At 39.6% G+C, this 19,216-nt stretch overlaps 3 protein-coding genes across 5 annotated transcripts in view; 2 read left to right on the top strand and 1 right to left on the bottom strand.

Moving 5' to 3' along the window:
• Positions 1-1,279: 1,279 nt before the first annotated feature.
• LOC122777202 (telomere zinc finger-associated protein-like) lies at positions 1,280-6,626 on the bottom strand. 2 transcript variants are annotated; one of them, XM_044038271.1, is made up of 11 exons: positions 6,456-6,626; positions 4,744-5,480; positions 4,343-4,650; positions 4,167-4,272; positions 3,974-4,066; positions 3,795-3,881; positions 3,487-3,641; positions 3,251-3,387; positions 2,994-3,158; positions 2,795-2,883; positions 1,280-2,003 (listed from the first exon to the last, which is right to left on the bottom strand). In XM_044038271.1, the coding sequence occupies exons 2-11, from the start codon at positions 5,455-5,457 to the stop codon at positions 1,566-1,568; spliced, it is 2,292 nt and encodes a 763-aa protein (XP_043894206.1). In that variant the 5' UTR covers positions 5,458-5,480; positions 6,456-6,626; the 3' UTR covers positions 1,280-1,565. The 2 variants fall into 2 exon arrangements, with proteins under 2 accessions (XP_043894206.1, XP_043894207.1); XM_044038272.1 differs by having other exon boundaries at positions 4,744-5,477.
• Positions 6,627-6,845: 219 nt separating this feature from the next.
• nol9 (nucleolar protein 9) lies at positions 6,846-14,599 on the top strand. The gene is made up of 13 exons (XM_044038274.1): positions 6,846-7,054; positions 8,163-8,689; positions 8,803-9,016; positions 9,105-9,235; positions 9,378-9,513; positions 10,137-10,233; positions 10,513-10,610; positions 11,663-11,830; positions 11,903-12,155; positions 12,246-12,360; positions 12,777-12,951; positions 13,119-13,252; positions 13,358-14,599. Exons 2-13 carry the CDS (start codon positions 8,219-8,221, stop codon positions 13,472-13,474), a joined length of 2,109 nt encoding a protein of 702 aa, XP_043894209.1. The 5' UTR covers positions 6,846-7,054; positions 8,163-8,218; the 3' UTR covers positions 13,475-14,599.
• Positions 14,600-16,199: 1,600 nt separating this feature from the next.
• The window catches only part of plekhg5b (pleckstrin homology domain containing, family G (with RhoGef domain) member 5b), a 63,125-nt gene continuing 60,108 nt past the window's right edge, over positions 16,200-19,216 (top strand). Inside the window, exons 1-2 of one of the 2 annotated variants that reach the window (XM_044038635.1) lie at positions 16,200-16,578; positions 16,693-17,366. In XM_044038635.1, coding sequence (XP_043894570.1) covers positions 17,285-17,366 — 82 coding nt within the window. In that variant the 5' untranslated portion in view covers positions 16,200-16,578; positions 16,693-17,284. Of the gene's footprint in view, positions 16,579-16,679; positions 17,367-19,216 lie in introns of those variants that run through there. The other variant, XM_044038634.1, reaches the window with a different exon arrangement.

Here is a 19,216-nt window from a genome sequence, read left to right as displayed (position 1 = left end):
TTCAGCTTTGTAGATTTTTATCTACTAAAGAAAAGTTCAGAGTCAGACTAAAATTAGCGTCATACTCTGACGATTTCTAGGCTTGAGCAGAAGCTAAATATTTGGTCAGAAATGGCAGTTAATCTGTCTACATTCCAAAAATGGCAACAATCAGTGTAGCACTAAACGGACAGATGAAAAAACACCCTCGACTTAAACGTGTGTTGAGAAGCCTTTTCTTCATGGTAGAATATCAGGATGGTTTCACGTTTTACAAACTTTGGTTGATACTTGTGGTTTTTTTTGTAACATTGCTTGTGATCTAGGCTGAACAGCGCCCCCTTGTGTCAGCCCTGTCCTTGAAACGAAGTTCAATCTGCAGCCCTTATAACCACCAGTCTAATGTGCATGCTGTTTTTATTATTATTTATGAATGTGTGACTACTTTGTTTGTTTGTTTATTTATGGGCGTATTTGTGCTGTGGTTGCTAAAGATCTCCCTGCCCATCAACACTGGCAAATAGTGGAGGGTCAGCGGTCTCAACTGGAAACACTATACAATCTCAATTTCCTCTCATGTGTAAAGTAACTCCTGCTTTGTTGGGACTTTTGATTTTATGTCATGCATCGTTGTTTTCATAGGGTTCATACAAGTTTGTCTTGTAAAAAGAGAATATTTTAAATCTTATATATATACTGTGTTTGTGTTAATGTTTACAAAGTAGTTGGCATAAATGAAACTGCAGGCAGGTCTGAGAGTCATGTGACGAACTGTTAGCAGGAGACAAATGTTCACTATCGACAAGACGGTCGCTGTGGGTGAGTGTGAGAAAACAGCAAATGCATTAAGGTTTTTTATAAACAAGAATTGTAAAGTAATTGTGTTTGCTCATAAAGATATACCTTTTAAAAAAAACAAAACACCTGATTTCCATTTTAATTCAAAGTGAGAATGTCCTGATGTCTATGTGCATCTAGTATTATCTACACTGAGTGAAGACAGTGTCATTTTTATATTTCAGATGTCCTGTGGAATTGTGTACAAACATAATCTTGATTTGTTTAGCCTCTAAAACATCTTGTGCTTAACCTAACCTAAGGAATCCATTTATTATTACTGTGTTTTCATGTAAGCGGTCTTTCTTCACCATCTCTGCATTAGCATTACTGCATGTGTTGTAGCATCATTACGTCCAACTAGGGAGAAATTATTCACTTGCATCCTTAGGGGCTCGGCAGTGTTACCAGTACTACCTTGTTATGACATTTTGGAAAATTCATGTGATTAATTGCCCACAAATCAACAACATATCATATTTATTATTAACTTTTTTTTTATTTCTGGTTTAAGCTCAGCTGTTTGACACACCCTTAACATTAGTCTGAATTAAACAGAGCAAAATATAATCTCATAAATCATTTTTAAAGCATGCACTTCACCTTTTGATTACATTTGTCATTATTCTCATGTATGGAAACTTAACATTAGCCATTTCAGTAACTTTCATCTTTGGACATTCAAAGCCAAATGTTTCATCATGTAAGTGCTTCTTGTTTACAAAAAAAAAACTCCACAGTTTCCACTCTTAGTCCTCGTTCCTCTCTGATATATTCTCGATTCCCTCCATGTCCACTGTAGACTCAAATTCCTCTGTGACCAGCTGCGTTTGCTGCATGACATCAGGCACAGAGAAATTTTCTGCCGCCTCGGCACATACCAGGTTCTGGTCGGGCACCACCACCTCCATCACCTCATCACTCGAGCCAATCTCCACCCTCACGATGCAGCTGGAACTGAGGCCTGGTGAGTCGTCAGTCCCTTGGTTTGCGGGTTCCTTGTTGTCACTGGTGTCTTGAACATACTCCGTCTCTTCAGTGGTCAGAGGGGCTCCTGTCGTTTCAGATGAGTCACTGTCCCCTAAACTTTCATTAATATCCTGCACGACCATGTTCCTCAGTTTCCTCTGCCGGGGATTGTAGTTCTCAGTGCGTTTGTGGATTTGAACGTGCCGTCTGAGGTGAGCCTTCAGGAGAAAAACAATCACAAATGTGACAGTTGGGTGGAATTAACAGAGGGTCACAAATGCAGTATCCATTTATTACTGCACAAACAAAGTTAAGCAGCATCCTAGATTACGACTCTCACCCACTCCATGACTCAGACACAGGAGCACCTTCAGCCAAACACTCATTCTCCCAGGAAATCATTCCTGCCTGTTATATTTATATTTTTCTACACTTTTTTTAAGTTATTCTTACACTATTTAGTCTATTTACACCTTTGTTTTGTCAGGATATGCAATTTCCCCCCCGGGATTAATAGTATTATTAGTAATAGTAAGTATTTCTGATTCTGATCAGGTCTATTGAGTGAAAAAATACACTGATTGAATCAATTTATTTCTCTGGTAATAATATAACACATAAAGAATAATTGGTCGTCTGCTAATAATAATGTTACAATATAAATGAATAATTCTATCGATTCTCATGTTCACTTTTAATATAAACACAGATATGTGTGCGTGTGCATCTTGAACTAAAATCACGAAAAAGCACAAACTGCCAATTCTTTGTATTCAATAAAGTGAAATGCTTTCGTCATCATGAACGACGTAACCAAGAAACACAAGATGACTGTACGGTGATGATCGGTTAAAATGATGTGCACATTAAACTGCAATAATTTCAGAAATTGTTGGTTCTTTCTGCTACAACACAAATATTTGCTGTTTTTCCATCCACCACAGAGCGAGTAAACTGAATTTCATTGAATACATTTATCCTTAGGCCGCAGTCCGACGAGTGACCGTACCTGTCGAGTGAACCTGTAGCCGCAGTCGCTGCATTCAAACTTCCTCATGCCTTTGTGGCGCCGCAGGTGAACATTGAGCTGCTCCTTGGCTGGTGACAATGAAAAGCCACAAAGTGAATCACATTACTGAGTCATGAATGCAAAGCTCATCAAACATTATGTTTTAATGGAGGCAAACAAAGCCCATCAGAGATCTCACCTTTGAAGGTTTTGCCACATATGTGACAGCAGTGGGGACGACCTTCCTCGTGCTTGCTGGCCTTGTGTCGGACGAGGGCGCCTTTCTCTGTGAACCGCTGCTCACAGATGTCACAACTGAAGGGACGCTCACCGGTGTGTGTCCGGTGGTGTTTATCTAGACTGGCTGGTTTTCAAAACACAGTTAACATCACTGGAAGAGGAAAAAAAGCAGGAGAAGAAGTGAAGTCGCACACCAGGAAGGTTTTGCGCCATTACCTTGTGTCCTGAAGGTTTTCCCACAGAGATGACACTGATACGGCTTCTCACCACTGTGTATACGCATATGCATGTTGAGGTTGTTCTTCTGGGAGAACGCATGGCCACATAAGGTGCAAACAAATGGTCGTTCGTTTCTGGAGAGAAAATGTCCAAAAAATCATCTGCACAATTGGAGTTACAGTTATTCATTTTCACCCCCGTGCACAGACACATAGACAAACATGTGCTGCTACCTGTGAATGGCTTTGATATGCATCTGCAGGCCATTTCGACTCGATGCTCGATGGCCGCACTCCTCGCACACAAACGGCTTTTCACCTCGATGTTTGGCTGCTTCGTGCACGCGCAGCTCCGTCCGAGTTAAGAAGGTTTTGGGGCACTGGGGACACTTCAGGAAAAAATAAAAAATAAAAATTTGAACCTAATGAAAGCATTAAGTTTACAACATTTAATCAGTAGTGACTGGTGAAAAACACAAAAGGCAACTGTGTAAAACTTTCAGTTTCAGTTATTTACTGTCGCACATTACCAGAAAACTTACTGCGTGTGGTTTTGGGTAACTGTGGATCTTCATCATGTGAAGCGTCAAGTTTTTCTTGTACATAAATTGTTCAGGACACAATGAACACTATAAAACAAAAACAATACATCAATGTTTTCTTTTGGTTGTGATATCATTTCTAGTCATCAATGATTGCTATAGAGGCATAACGACTGTACCTTGTGAGGCATGTATCCAGTGTGGGACACAATGTGCAGACGTAGCTGTTCTTTTGTATTAAAGGTGGAGGAGCACATCGAGCATTTGTACGTCTGTAGTTAAAACACAGCACAAACACTTATCATCTTTTCTTTTTTTTTGTACATATTACTTTCTCATCCGTGGCAATGAAACACTTCTTCAATAACTCACCATGACTTTATCACAATTTCTGATCTCGTGTATTAAAAGATTCTCCTTCCGGAAGTACTTCTTCCCACATTTAAGGCAACCAAAGGGCTTCTCCCCTGTATGTCGTCTGTAAAGGAAAAACATTAGTTGCTATCTCAACAGTGACTCAAATGAGAAATGCAGGGGACAGATTTTACCTGTTGTGGACTTTCAGGTAGTATTTGCTCTTGAAGGATTTTTCACAGACGGGACACTGCACAGAATCCTTCTTGGAATCTTCTTCCACGGTTTCTTCCTTCTCATTTTTCATCGTCTTACTTTGAACATTGCGTCTTCGCGCTGTTGATGAAGCTGTTGATGAAGACGCAGGCTCGGCGATGGGCACATATTCCTCATCTGAGCCTTCAGTGATTGGCTCAAACTCCCCAATATCATCATCTTCCTCTGCCGCCTCATTTTCCTGACGAACACTACTGTCATTTATGGCAATCTGAAGATCAGCTATCTGCAACATGACATAAGAGAAGTGTAAATGTAACCATCGTGTTCATCTTTGAAATAACTAACTTAAGTATTTGCACCCAGTCATGTTTTATACCTCAGTTTTACCCGCTGGCTGATGGGGACTCTGATTATCCACAACATCACAACTTTCTGTCTCCGCAGGAATGTTCTCGGCCTGTTTGCTGGTGTTTTCACAGGCTATTAAATCAGTGGACGGACTCTCATCAGTCACAAGTCTCCTGGGGCCCTTCACTACACGGCCAGAGCGGGTGGTGGTTGTTGCAGTTGTGGCAGCTACATTAATGGTGGCTGAGTCAGTGTTAATACCAAACTCCTTTTTTGTGTCTGTATGCACCTTCTCTTCTTCTTTGACTGAACAATGAGAGGTTGTATCTGATTGGGTCTTTCTTGGTCTGCCTCTTTTACGCTTCACGGGCACAGGATCCGCAGGCGTTCTCTGGAACTGCTGACAAAGTACAAGTGCCTCTGGCACACACAGGCTGGCTGCAGCATGCTGCACCTTGTCCAGGTTATCTAGATCCAGCTTCAGCTCTCCAGTGTAGAGGAAGTTTAGGAGCAGCTCCAGGCCATCGCTGGGACACTCCTGCAGGCAGATCTCTGTGCATGTTGCAGCAGGCGAGTTGAGCTGCTGGAACAGTTCACTGAAACAGGCCAGGATGTTGCGATGGGCCAAGTGTACCACCCCATCTCCCACATTCAGTGTTGCATCACAAAATTTCCCTGCTGCCCTCTGCTGGTTTAGGGAGGAGAGTACACTCTGTGCATGGTTCCTCTTCAAATGCGTCATTGTATCTTCACCGTTCACTGCTGCTGTATGACACACATAAGTATAAAATAGTTTGTCGACAGGATGATACATCCTCCCTATGTTATTCTGGAACTAAAATGATATGCCAAAAATAATGAATCGTTAGTTACAAATAATTAATTGATTAAGGAACATTTCATCAATGTCAAAAAATGCATGTCCAACTAAACAGTTCAGTTTTACTCTTTGGCTTTCACCCAGTATGAGACATTGATTTGACCTGTTTTTATTGTATGATTTGTGTTATTTTTATATTTTCTACAGTATTTGTCATTTTATTGTCCGTTTCATTGTTGATTTTACGTCTTTTAGGTCTTAGGTATTTTATTTATCTCTTATGTACAGCACTTTGTGCTTTCTAAATAAAGTTGGATTGGATTAAGCAACTTCTAATCAATTGCAAAAATTAATCGTCAACTATTTTGATAATTGTAGTGTTTTTATAATTAAAATTGTTTGGATTTTTCTTTTTAAATCAGAGTAATTTCAGGATTCTTATTTTTTATAAAATATGAATGAATTATTTATAAAAATGAATATGTTGTAAATGGTTTGTGGACAAAACAACATGAACATCTTCATTTTGAGGTTTGGGAAACAATAATTAACAATCAAAATGTTGCAACAATAGTTAATGGACCATTAGTTGCAGCCCTGCAGTAGTTAAATATATTATATGCACTTAACTTGAGTTCATGAAGTGTTTTTTTGTTGAAAAAAACATTAAAATAGTCCCTCCCTCCTTTACTATACCCATAACATATAACCTGTGTATATCACGTCGTCAAATTAAGCTATCCACTATTATTTACCGACTAAATGAATAGTATTTCCATTTATTGCAGTTGGCATATCAATTATATTTATTATAGTTTATTTTCTAATGAGTATTGTATCGCTACCCCTGGCTACCTCCGCACCTCGACGTTTATTTCTTAGCACAAGTCTTTAAAGACGCTCCCTTAGCTGATACTCACCCGACGGCTACATTTCGACATTCACAATGCCATTATTGGTCAAAATCGATCATACATTTTTCGTTGTGTATAAGCTGGATCCTCTTTTAATGGAACAAAGAAAGAATAAATAAAAAAAGAGCGAAACACAGCAGCTACATGCACCTTGTTTTGTTTTCTTGTAGGCCCCTAAAAACTGCACAAGGAAGAGGAAGTGACGCATTTAAACTCCGGGAAAGTTGTTTGTTGTCCATTAAAAAACGCCAACATTAACATTTAAACCTAATTAAACTATTTCACCGAAAATGTATGTTTATGACTGTACTGGTGTGGGATATTTCTTTACTCACTGTTTATTCACTAAAAGTTAAAATAATGTTAAAAATAGCATCGCAATTGGCAAAATCGCAGATAATAACACGCCGGGTAAAATCATAGTTGACCATCTCGGACGTGGTGTCTGTTTGTGGCTCACACATGGAATTAGCCTTTTAGCAATGATGTTTTAACAGCTGGACTGCTCTAAGCATTCGATTTGACTAAACATAAACGTTGCACAGTCTTTGGAATAATAAAAAGGAATTTCTCCAGTTTTACACTGTTTTGTACACAAGCAGGGGGTAAGTACTTGCCACATTAAGTGCGACAACGGGACTTAGCATAGCAGCTAACGCTAGTTACCCGGCGAGACTGTGACGTGCTTCTATGAAACTTCACCCAACTTTAAAATACACCTTTCGTCCTGGGTTGGTGTCTGGTTTCTGTGAATATGCTGTTTCTCTGCCCCACGTGTTGAGGAAAAAGTCGAATAAACTCTGAGCTGCTTTTTGAATTCCATTGTAGCATGGCTAGTTTAGCCTTGATCTGTTAAAAAATAATTGTATTCAATTATTTCCCACGCCCTTGCACAACAATATTAGGCTCTATCATAAAATAAAGATAATGTTAATTATAACTTCGAGTACAGTTCTGTAGGTTCACTATCAGACAAAAAAAATAAAGATTTTGAAACAATTACAATTATAAGAAGTATTACTATGTTGTGATTCCTTGTATGTGTTCACATACTTGGCCAATAAAGCTGATTCTGATTTTAAGTGAAACATTACTTTCACAGTGATCTGGTCATCAAAATGTTGACAGAAATATTATAACAGTTGCATGATAAGTTTTCTAGGAAACAAATTCAGGCTCTTAAGGTTAGGCTAAACAAACATCTTTTTTGTTTTTGTTTTCTCTGTTTATAATACATACACAATAATAGAATATATAAAAAATAGAATTAAGACCATTTATACAAAATAAGACACATGAAGACAGTCTCCTATAAAAATGTGAGTAGGTATGGTACACAGAAATTTGCCATCACAGTTTTCCTGACCAGAATGATTGTGATTCACGCTATTATTGCAATGACTAAAATAATGTTTTAATATAATTTTTAGATTCTTAAACGTGAACGGGTGTTGCCTTCTGTCTGCACCCATGGTGGTCAGAAACAAATGGGATCACAGATAGGATATATATTCTGTTGTGAAATATTATTAATTTAATAAGGTAATAGTTCGCCATAAGGAGAGATATAGCTCGATAATATCACAATAATAGAAATTCACCATGATTAATTTACTGTTAGTGCTTTTTATCACGATGAGGAATAATATCCCATGTTGTCCCATCACTAAGTGTGAGTCTTTTTTCCTGCTAATTCTGCGTCTCTTTTTGCAGCCACCCCCCTTTTATTTTCCACCAACACCCACATGAATGGTTACTGATTTGACAATATGAAGGTGAAGAAAACCACACAGGTCAAAGGTCATGCTAAATCTCAGAAGTGGAAGGATGTGAGGGGAAAACGATGCAGACCTCCCATCAGTTCATCTGAGCTCAACACCCCTCTGGTCATGACCAGCATGATAAAAGAGCACCAAGCAACTGTTAAGAAAAAAACTACTATCAAGAGGCTGCAAAATAAGGCAAAGTTTGTCTCTGCTACCAAGAAAAACACTTCCCAGTCTGAATTGAAGAAATCACACAGTCAGGCTAATGGGAGTTCAGGGTTCACTATGGACAATGAATCTAATGACTCGCAGGAGTGGAAGGAGTTTTCCCAGTCCATTCAGAGGAATGGTGTAGAGACCTCTGCTGACACGGAGGATGTACTGCCAGGTAGAATGGATGGGAATAATCTCCATCACTGTGCAGAGAGAGTTCATCAGGGAAACCATGCAGTAGTTGTCATGCAGAAAAATCAGGTACATTTCTGGTCATTTTATTTTAAGTCAATAATCTGTGAGATTTGTATGAAATATTTTTGATCTGTTATCTGTCAATTTCTGCAACTGAGTCTAACATTTTTACCTGGCAGACCCTGTGTTTCCGTGGGAAATGCCTTTTGACCTGCCTGTATGGTCGGGTAGAAGTGTTGGGGTTCACTATTGAAGAGGGCCAGCAGTCATATCCACTGTTCTCCCCGGCTTCACATTGTCCTTTGGTGATTACAGCACTAGAAAGCTCTGCCAACACCAGAGACGACAAAGCGGCAGCTTCACCTATTCTCCAAAAGTATTTATTATCGTCAGGTAAATGATAGAAATAACCTATCAAAGTCCCACTCTGTTTTATACATTTGAACAGGATTACACTTTTTTTTCTTTGTATTTTTTGTAGCGTCGCACAAAAAGTTGCTAAAAAAGGTAACATCACATTCCTCCATCATCCTCCTGGAGCCCATGGAAACACCCCTGACACGGTTTCTGTCAAGCTTCTCGGAGCTCAGTGAATTGTTCAGCCCCATGATGGTAATCTAACGATATTTTGTATATTTTCCTTTTTCACAATATCCACCAAATCACATGATGTTCAAATTTATTTACTTTAAGTTTAGAACTGGAGTTGACAGACTTGTCTAACTGACACTTTTCCCCCACTACTTGTTTGTAGAGTGAACTAATGTCAGCTGTGCTTGACACTCCTCTCAATGGTTTGGGTGTGATTCCTCTGAGTAGCAGCATTGAGGGCCTGAACATGTCAAAGAGCTACAGAGATGCTCTTAGCACAGTGGTTGGTGCCTGCAGAGGTAAGGACATTAACTTCTCGATGGAAATTACATTTTATGCATCACATCTGAATAAGTATTTTAGGTACATGACTTATAATGAACCGTTTTTGTTACTTTGTTTCCTAGTTACATTTCTGTAATACTGTCAACACTGCAATCTGACATTGAAGCTGTCGATTTGAACATGATCAGTCACCCTGTTATTGTCTGTTAAGCATAAAAAAATAAATAAAAACACAATTGTGTTGAATAAGTCTGGATGAGCCAATTCTAAGTTGCAAATGAGTTGAGATTTCCACTTCACATTACACTGTATGAAAAAATGACTATGAAAAAATTAAGGACATTCACCATGAGATCCCTCATCATGTAAGGTTTCATTTGTGATAAAATACATTTAAAGAAATCATCACTGATGCAGCATGTGACAGAACAGCAAACACTTTTATTGTTTGATTTTAAGGAGTGCCACATGTATACTCTTAACAGTATTGATGAGAATCATGTCACATCTGAAAACAGTAATGTCCTTTAACTGACTTCTCTATCTAAATAACAAACTGTTGTTGGTGTAATAAACATGTCAAACACATTTGTGCTGTGACACATCACCTGACATTTGTCTTGTCTGTCATTCACAGGAGACATGGATGGTTGTGCAGTTATTCTTGTGTGTGGTACCAAGAATGTGGGCAAGTCAACATTTATTCGCCACCTCATCAACACTTTACTAAATCAGTAAGTTTACATAACACACATGTAACATGCCTCCTTCATTTCTGTAGCCAGTAAACTGATATTTATTAATACTACTATGTTTGTGTGTTAAGATTATTATCCATATTGTGTCCTTAACATGATTTGGTTAGGGCTCATATGATCCCTGTGCACTAAACTATCATTATTTATACCATCAGTTTCAGTTTGCTGAGGACTTAACATTCATACAGAGGTTAAATGGTTGAAATAGTAATGGTATTATTATAATTGTTTGTTTGTCTGTTTTTGTGTCCGCAGCACTGCTTATGTAGATTACTTGGAAGCAGACCTTGGTCAAACAGAATTCACCCCTGCTGGTTGTCTGTCATTGTCAGTTGTCAGAGAACCACTTCTGGGTATGTATTTATAATCTTGCTGTTTCACATGACCTTTTTTTGTTGTGTATTCCGGACCTAAAAATCTCTTATGTTGTACAAGGAACACGCACTGTGTTGTTGTAGTCTGTTATAAACTAATAGTTTTATTAATTGTCCAGGGAGTAGTGACTTTACTAGGTATACTAATTATATGTCTGTACCGTAAATATAAGCGTAAAAACATAAATTAATCAAGAGTCAGTCTGTACTTATATAAATAAGTCTGTAATCTTGATCTTGATGCTACTTTCATAGCATCAAATAACTAATTAAAAAGCAACTTAGGCAAAGTAAACACATGAACATGCATCAGTGTAGGAACTACCTTTTATATGACAAAAAACATCTTTGGTAATCTGGCATGTATGATTTACTTTGGCTAATGTCCCATCTGTTAACAAGGAGGAGGATGGATTTATAACCTAATAAACCTATGCAGCCACCAGTAGGTGATTTAGATGGTTTGGCCTCACTTGTGGGAGCTTATCATGTCATCCAAGTTTATATATAGTCCAAGTGGTCCAAGCCAAATGAGATATAACATGGGAGCTCTGGGGCCGGGACATACTGTCTGTCCTTGTGTCTCCAGAGATCCACTAGAGTCCCTGTCACATAAATTTCATCATACTCCCATTTCCGCGGTAGTCTGCTCGGACCCTACTTGGACGAAAGTGAGGATGTCGCCGATTTGAGTCCACACAGAACCTATGCGCAAACTGCACATGCTCCCTTCAGCACAGCGCTTTACAGTCCATTTGGGGACTTGGGATCACATAAACATATACTGATAATCGTACATATACAACTCAGTGTGCAAAGAATACAAGGAAATACAAATGAGACTGGCGTGAACCCTCATTTTATTATGAAAGGAACCACATGAAATGGCATGTATATACAAAATGCGAAAGTTGGGCATGATGATGTATTTCCCAAAAAGATGAGCTCTTCCTTTAATACGTCGGTTCCATATGATATTCCTGAACTGTGTATTGTGAAATGAGTACACTTACACTGAGTTTGTTTTCCAGGACCACCATTCTCACATCAGCGCACACCAGACCACATGATCTACTATGGTCAGACAACAAGTGAGTCGGACTTGGACAGATACCTAGAATCACTGAAGTCCTTGTGGCGTAGACGCTCGCCGAGCAGGGAGACTCCCATCATCATCAACACCATGGGCTGGGTCAAGGGTCAGTAATATATAAACAACTATAATTATGATGGTTGTAAGCCGTGTCTGAATATGTGCTCTGCTTCCACAGGATTTGGGTTCCAGCTACTAGTGGACATGATTCGCATCTTCCCAGTCTCACATGTCGTCCAGCTCGGCCATAGTGGTGTCACACAGTGTCCCGCCCTTACACCAGACTTTCTTAGGACGGCACATGGGTGTCAGACCCACCCGCCAGCTCAGACAGCAATGGATGAGTTTACAGAGAACCACAGTCCCCCAAGAAGCTACACTCACCTTATTATACAGTCAGAGTTTCAAGGAGTGGCACGTCAAGGAGCTGCGTAAGTGGCACCATTATCAGCCTGTGTTTGGATTCAAATAATAATGAACATTTTCATTTTTAAATTGTCTGTTTGTGTTGTGTATGACAGGAAACACCAGCGCAGTAACGAGCACAGAGAGCTGTCGTTGCTGGCTTACCTGAGTCAGCTACAGTCTCCTGAACCTGGACCAGTTAGACCGCTACACAGCCTCACCCCATACCAGGTAGATGAAAAAGATAATGCAATTGTGTTATCTTGTTTAGATTTTCTTCTCTTCAGAATCCACAAAGGTTGGCATCATATTAACACTTAATCATTTTGAGAAATATACTTAAAACCTTTCTTGCTGAGTGCAATACAACAAGATGGAAGATGACTGTAGTGTACGAAAAGCACAAAGCTGCATTCAGGAGGTGATAAACTCAGATTAAAGAATGGAAGCAGGGGAAACATGTTTGGCTTCAAGGATTCACCAGTTCCTGTAAATTTTACCAGCCAAAGCTTGTTAACAAGATATATCATATTTCCAGTTGTCTACTCCTGATAATGTTTGAAATAATAATTTCTTGTAAGTCTGAATCAAACGACTGAGTAATATACTTGACTGAGAACATAAGCTCTCTAACTCTGATCCCACAGGTGCCACACACAGCTGTGGCTTTAGGTGTGATCCATTGCGAGGTGGTGCCAAATCACATGCTTTATGCTGCCAATGCCACACTGGTGGGGCTCTGCTGCCTGGGAGAAAAAATCGTAAGCAGAGGAGGTCCAGTCCTCTTGTCCCAGGCACCCATCTGTCCATGTGTGGGCTTTGGTATGTACCTCATTTAATGCCCATGTGCAAGGTCATGCAGACACCTAATTCTTCCTTCAGTATATTTTGTAAACTGAGAACTGAAAATGGATAAAAATAAAATCCCAGGTTTAATAGTGATCTTAGTTCAAAACCTCTATAAATTTTTTCTGTGTTGTGAATTCCAGGTGTGCTCCGAGGTGTTGACATGGCTCGAGGTCTGTACTTCCTGCTGACTCCTGTAGATCCCTCCATTCTACGCAAGGTCAACTGTCTCCTACTTGGAGCCATAACACTGCCTTCCTGCATCCTCACAGCACAGGTCAGATGACAGTTCTCATCTCTAAAACACCTGTCAATTCTGTCAATCAATGTCAAAAAGGCTTGGTTTTACCATAACTTAACAAAACCTCTGTCCTTGTTTTAGGCTGGCTGTGAGGGGGAGATGCCCTATGTCACCACAGACTACAGTTTTGATGTCACCGGTGCAGGAAAGCTGCGAGTCTTTAAGGGACTGATGAGACCAAGTCAAATAGGGATGTAATGACTTTCTCCACAGAGCACCACCTGATTTATTTCTCATTACGTTCTTGACTGTTGTCTTACGTCCACCTGTCAGCACTGGCTGTAGATTGTACAGACCTGACACTGAGACAGGAATTTTTTTTCTCTCTCTCTCGCTCTCATTTCAAGATTCATTGTGACAGTGATGCCAGGGAGACAGACTTCCCTGTTGTTGGATGTCATATCACATGGACAATAACATCACACCTTGTAGTTGAAGCTCTTGTTTGTAGGTAACATTCCAAACATGAACACATGGAGCTGCCAGAAATTAAATGAAAAGCAACATGTGTTCAGACTGCTCTCTTTTCTTGCTTTCAAATGCTTTTATCAACCAGTGTACTAGTGGCTTTTAAAATGAAAGACATAGTTGTTATCGGAGGCAGCAGTGCATCACCAACTCCTGTGTGCCACAATACAAAAAGGGATTTTTTTCATAGAGTTGTGAGGAGTGTGGTTTACAAAATGTCTCAAAACCTAGTTTCCAGTTATACAAGGCTGTCCAAAGTCAAGCCAATGCCTTTTGGTTGTGAAAGCCTTTTCAGTGAGAGTCTGTTTAAGCTGGTTCCGTTGCAGTCAGCACTGACAGTGTCTGTATCTCATATAAACACATTTTAAGAAAAAAGCTATCATCTCAGCTTTTTGTTTTACAGTTGTACACATCCAGGTAGATTTCAACTAGGCCATTTAACCAGTATATGCAGGATGCATTATAATCCCTGATTCAGACAGTAGTTTGTTTTGTGGGATAAAATCAAATGAAAGAAGCATGTTTTGTCAGTATTACATTTTCACGACAGTCAGATATTCACCTGAAATTGATCTATTTTTATTGCAGACCAACTGCTTTAAATGTTCTGCTTTTGTTCTGCTGTTTAATACTTAACACTTAAGTGTTACTGCATTTATGGGTCATTCAAGGAGAATTTTTGTAAATGTTTACAGTTTAATGTGTAGGCTTGTGTGGGATTACATCAAGTACAAATCTGGTGCTACAGATTGTGCCACAGGGGGGCAGCAAATGTGTGTTGAAATTTTTCTCTGAACAACAGCAGATGGTCACAAAAGGGTGAAAGAAAATGCAATAAAAAGTGTAAAAACACAATTCTGTTTTAGGTGAATTTTAATAGATCATTGTGGTTTTAATATCAAATGATGGTAATTCGAGATCAGGCTGTAAACTGACATTTGCATTATCTGACTGAAGGGATTAAAAGCGTGGCACTTGGTCGTAAACACACACACTTAAGCTGTGGAGAATTGCTAATTTGTTAAGTGGGCTGTTTTAATGTCCCCACTCTTCCCCCTTGCTGTTCTTTGTTCACCGTTCCCCGCCTCTTTATTGAGGGTGAGTGCATACACACACAGCACAGCAACATTTTGGCAGAGTCATTGTTTTGGCTTTGTCACATCAGATGTTTTACCAACGACCTCATGCAAACCAAAGACAAATCCCTCTGTAGTGGTGCCGCCAGACAAAAGCCTGCCTGTCCCTGAGTGGTCAGAAATAACAACACACATCTATCCAATGTATTCCTAATATGCAACATTTAACATTTAGTGGATTCATAACCATACAAAATAAAAAAACAGATATGATTGCATGTCCACTCTTTAGATTTATCTGCCATGAATGTGCCAACTTAAAATCTTCCAAAAATATGTTTTTGGCTCCACAGTTGAAAGAGAAAGCAAATAAAGCAAAGGTGGTAGCTGTATTACTGTTCAAAACCATAATTTGATTTAAAATAATGATTTGATCAGTAAATGATTAATAATAAATAACAAAACTGACCGCTAATATTTTGTAACAAATTTCAATGATGTTTTAGTCTTCTTTTTTTTCTGTTAATTGCACTAAACAAGTTTTGTTAACCTTTCAGTCACTGTATTTCATTACTTTTTCAACATTTTAAAGACTTAAAAAATCATGCGAATCGTGAATTTAATAGAATGTTTAATGGTTTAGTTTGAATATTGGTATTGAATCAAAATGACACAATGTTGCCATGCTTGGATCAATACCACTGGAGTCCCTTGTGACCAAACTCAACAGCAGGGCACCTTTTAACTCCCTTTTGCCCCTGGGACTTGTAAATGTTTGACCCCCGGGTTCAGCGTGTGGTAATCTGATTAAACATGGTAGTTAATTAAGACAAAAATGGCAGAATGAATTCCAAGTCATGTCTTGTTCTGTGTATCTAAATTATTTTTCATGTTTTTTTATACTTGTTGCAACTTTTTAATTTTGTGTCTTTGTTGTTTTTTGTCTCTTTATGAAAATGTTTAATATTTTTTGTAGAAGGCACATGTGGTTGTGTGGTTCTGTGTCTCTTTGTCGTCGTGTGCCAGTTATGTGTCTCTTTATGGTAGTTTGATGTGTCTGTGGTTTATGGTTGTTTTGTCTCATTTTGTGTTTTTATAGGATTTTCTTTCACATTTTATAGTTGTTAAATGTGTCTCTGTGGTTGTTGTGTCGCTCTACTTTTGTTAATTGACGTTTGTGTTGATCCTTGTGTCACTCTTTGGTCATTTTGTTCATTGTTAATTTTTTTCGTTTGTTTATGGTCCCATTCTGTGTCTTCAATTTGTTGTTTGCATCTGTTGTGGTGTTGTGTGTCTCTTTTCTTTTGTTAATGGAAGTATGTGATGTTTTTTCATGAGTATGGGCGGTTGTGTCTCTGTCACTCTTCGGTAGTTTTGTTCATTTTTTCGTCTGTTTATGGTATTTGTGTGCCTTTAATTTGCTGTTAGCATGTCTGTGGTTGTTGTGTGTCTCTTTACAGTTGTTAATGGACGTTTGTGTTCATTTTTTGTGATAATTATTAATGTGTGTGGGCGGTTTTGAATCTTTGTCTTTCGGTCTTTTTGTTCTGTTCATTTTTTTTCGCCAGTTTACGGTCATTTTGTTGGTTGTTTGTGGTGTTTTTGTGTCTTCTTGGTTACACAACTTTCACACAGGATCCATGAACAGTCACCGAGGCTCTGATACAGCTCTGACTCCTCGGGTCCCCGGGTCTGAACAGGGTCCAGAGGCTTGAATGCGGTGTGGACAAAGTCATGAAGAAGTCGTGTACGTCTCTGGTGAGTGTGTGTGTGTGTGTGTTTTGTGTGGACGTGATGTTGGTGTCTCTGGCGCCTCTAGCTGCGACACTGCGTCACTCTGAAACTAACTGCAGTGAGTCTTTGTGGCCCCAGGTTCAGTGAATGAATGGAGGAAGCCGACGGTTGATCACTGAAGGCGGCGAGGAGAAGCATCAACAGCGGACGGTGTGTTTACAACTTGAGCTGCTTGTCGTGTGGAGCTAAGAGACGGAGACACGTCCAGACGTGGATTCGCTGGTCTAAAGTCAATGGACACACTCTCCTCCTCGTTTTAATCCCATTCTTGCGCCGAGCCGAGGCGAGCTGACTAACGTTGTTCACTGGACGTCGTCGAAATTTCTTGTTTTCAGCAACAGGTCATTTAGCGCCTTTGTTTGTGCTGCGTCCAAACTTGCAGCTTCACCGCCTGTGGTTGTCGGAACGGCGTTAACTCCTGGTCACATGAAGCGAGGGATGCGTTTTTGCCACTCTTTCCCGTGCGTTCACCGTGCAGCTTTGTGCTCGCCACCGACCAGACTGTGCAGTCTGTGCGCACTGAGGAGGGCGACAGCGGCAGAAACATTTGAAAATGTCTTATTGGAAAGAGCTCATTAAACGTGATTGAGACTGAGACACGCGGACACAGACCTTCGAGGAGCCGGTGCTGGGGTTTTTTCTTCCGAACCAACAAGCATCGCATGCCTACATGGTGCCAAACAAGTGGAGCATGAATTCAGTTCTGCACAAGTCGCCACCAAGAAGCTGGCTTGGTCTCAGATTACGACTGAGTAAGTAAAAAATTCATGATCAGCTTTTCAATAACCCACCATCTTTAGTTTGTATCAGGCTGTTGGATCAGTCAGCATCTCAATAATGAGTCACCTCAGTGCTTTTGTTCTGGGACAAACTCAAAAAGAGATTGTGCTCCATGCAGATATAGAGAAGAACACAGCAACTCTCTTTGATCCTCAGGCACTCACATCATTGTTTCATGCTTTTCCTCCAGTCATCACAGTTAATGGCTGGATTTGGCAAGTGACCTGAGCAATTATCCCAGCTGGAAGCAGAGGTATTTTAGTCTGGGGAGGAAAGTACACCCTGATCTGAAAGTTGAAGGGACAACTCTGCAGCTGCACACACACATCAGAGACATATCCTCCTGTAAATAACTAACACTATTTCTTGTATTTTCCCCATGACCTGATATCTGTCCTCCCCCTGTCTCTCCCAGCTCATAATTCAGATCAAAGTAAAAACTGGAATATCTAGTCTTGTCTGTGGCAGCAAGAAATTGATGAATCTGCAGTTGCATGCACCTTGAATAGATAGATCAAATACACTTTGACAGTAAATGTTTTGAGTTCATAATTTTTCACAGGCTGGCTGTAAATGCGTTGGCATTTCATGAGTTTAGTACAGTGATGTGAAAATGGAGTTTAAAGTCTAGCAACCTTAATTGGTTAATTGATTGAGTCTGGAACCCCTCACTGTTCCAGGCCACCAGAGTCTTTAAGCCTGTCTTAAACACACGGGTCTAATCTGGGACCAGATGTCTCGTCTGGTCTCTGTCCACCACCGAAAAACAAAAACAGAGACACACTGATGTTAAGAGTGGCAGTCATAAATAAGGGACATTTGTCTGAAGAACATACCATGCTGTGGATTAAATTAATATTGTCATAAGCATGTTTTTATTTGTCTGGTTTACAGCCCAACACTGCAAGTGTCTGCAGGCATTTAAACGATTAACTGCAATGCAAAATGCGACAGGACTGTGTGAATTATGATAAATTATGATATGAATATACCCACAACTGTTCTAGGACGCCATGGTTGTGTCATCATTTGCAGTACTGATTAATGCACAGCCTTATTATATCGAAGTTTAAACCTTTTGACGTATGCTGAAAGTATATCAATGTAGGTATCAATGTGATGTCTTCCAAAGTTTTTAATTTACATTTTCTGCAGAACCTGAAATTCCTTACATTTTTCGACCTTATAGCATGAAGGTCCACTGTTGGAAGGCAGTGTTGTTGTCGATGCTCACTGTTCACTGCTCACATTTGATAAATTTTCTTTGCACTTGGAGGGCTTTACTTGACTTTGACTGGCTTTAAGTCTGAGGTTCAAAGTTACAGACCATGGAGACATCAAGTGAAAACAGTCTTGCCACAAAACCTATTATTAGCTCTTCTGGAGCTTTCAGTCAAGTCATCCACCTCATCAACAGATGGAGTTTGTTGCAAACTGATGGGTGTTCAAATTTCCACTTTTTATTTGCAGACCAGAGGTTTTAAGTTCACGCCATTTTGAGCCTGGAAACGGAACATGGTCACTGAATTGTAGGTGATCAAATTTTCAGTTATTTCTCATTCATGTTGACCTCAATGTTAAGCTCAATAGTTTGTTCAGCTCATGCAGATCAGCTGTTCTGAGGCTTTTGATCAGGGCACATGCTCTTCATCATGAGACGGGAATTTTCCCAATCCACACCAAATTGTGGACACTTGAAATTCTATTAATGCTTACTGCCATAAAATTCTGGAGATAGGGAATTTATTACTGACTGTCGAAACAATAGCTTAGAAAAGTGCCCATTTAGTAACTGTTACTGAGCTTTTGATCATATCACAAG

Source organism: Solea senegalensis, linkage group LG11 (genome assembly GCF_019176455.1).
Source record: "Solea senegalensis isolate Sse05_10M linkage group LG11, IFAPA_SoseM_1, whole genome shotgun sequence".
In the NCBI taxonomy this organism is placed as follows: Eukaryota; Metazoa; Chordata; class Actinopteri; order Pleuronectiformes; family Soleidae; genus Solea; species Solea senegalensis.
Note: the sequence above shows the minus strand (reverse complement) of the source record. Positions and strands in the feature narration are given on the sequence as shown.

What these genes read in the sequence shown, in the direction of transcription:
- LOC122777202 (XM_044038271.1), bottom strand. Translation starts at nt 5,457, where the DNA reads ATGACGCATTTGAAGAGGAACCATGCACAGAGTGTACTCTCCTCCCTA. An exon ending in CTGGATACATGCCTCACAAG is followed by an intron (nt 3,882 to 3,973) that starts GTACAGTCGTTA and finishes TTTGTTTTATAG; the next exon opens with TGTTCATTGTGTCCTGAACA. An exon ending in CATATCAAAGCCATTCACAG is followed by an intron (nt 3,388 to 3,486) that starts GTAGCAGCACAT and finishes TTTTCTCTCCAG; the next exon opens with AAACGAACGACCATTTGTTT.
- nol9 (XM_044038274.1), top strand. Translation starts at nt 8,219, where the DNA reads ATGAAGGTGAAGAAAACCACACAGGTCAAAGGTCATGCTAAATCTCAG. An exon ending in AATTGTTCAGCCCCATGATG is followed by an intron (nt 9,236 to 9,377) that starts GTAATCTAACGA and finishes ACTTGTTTGTAG; the next exon opens with AGTGAACTAATGTCAGCTGT. An exon ending in CACCATGGGCTGGGTCAAGG is followed by an intron (nt 11,831 to 11,902) that starts GTCAGTAATATA and finishes CTGCTTCCACAG; the next exon opens with GATTTGGGTTCCAGCTACTA.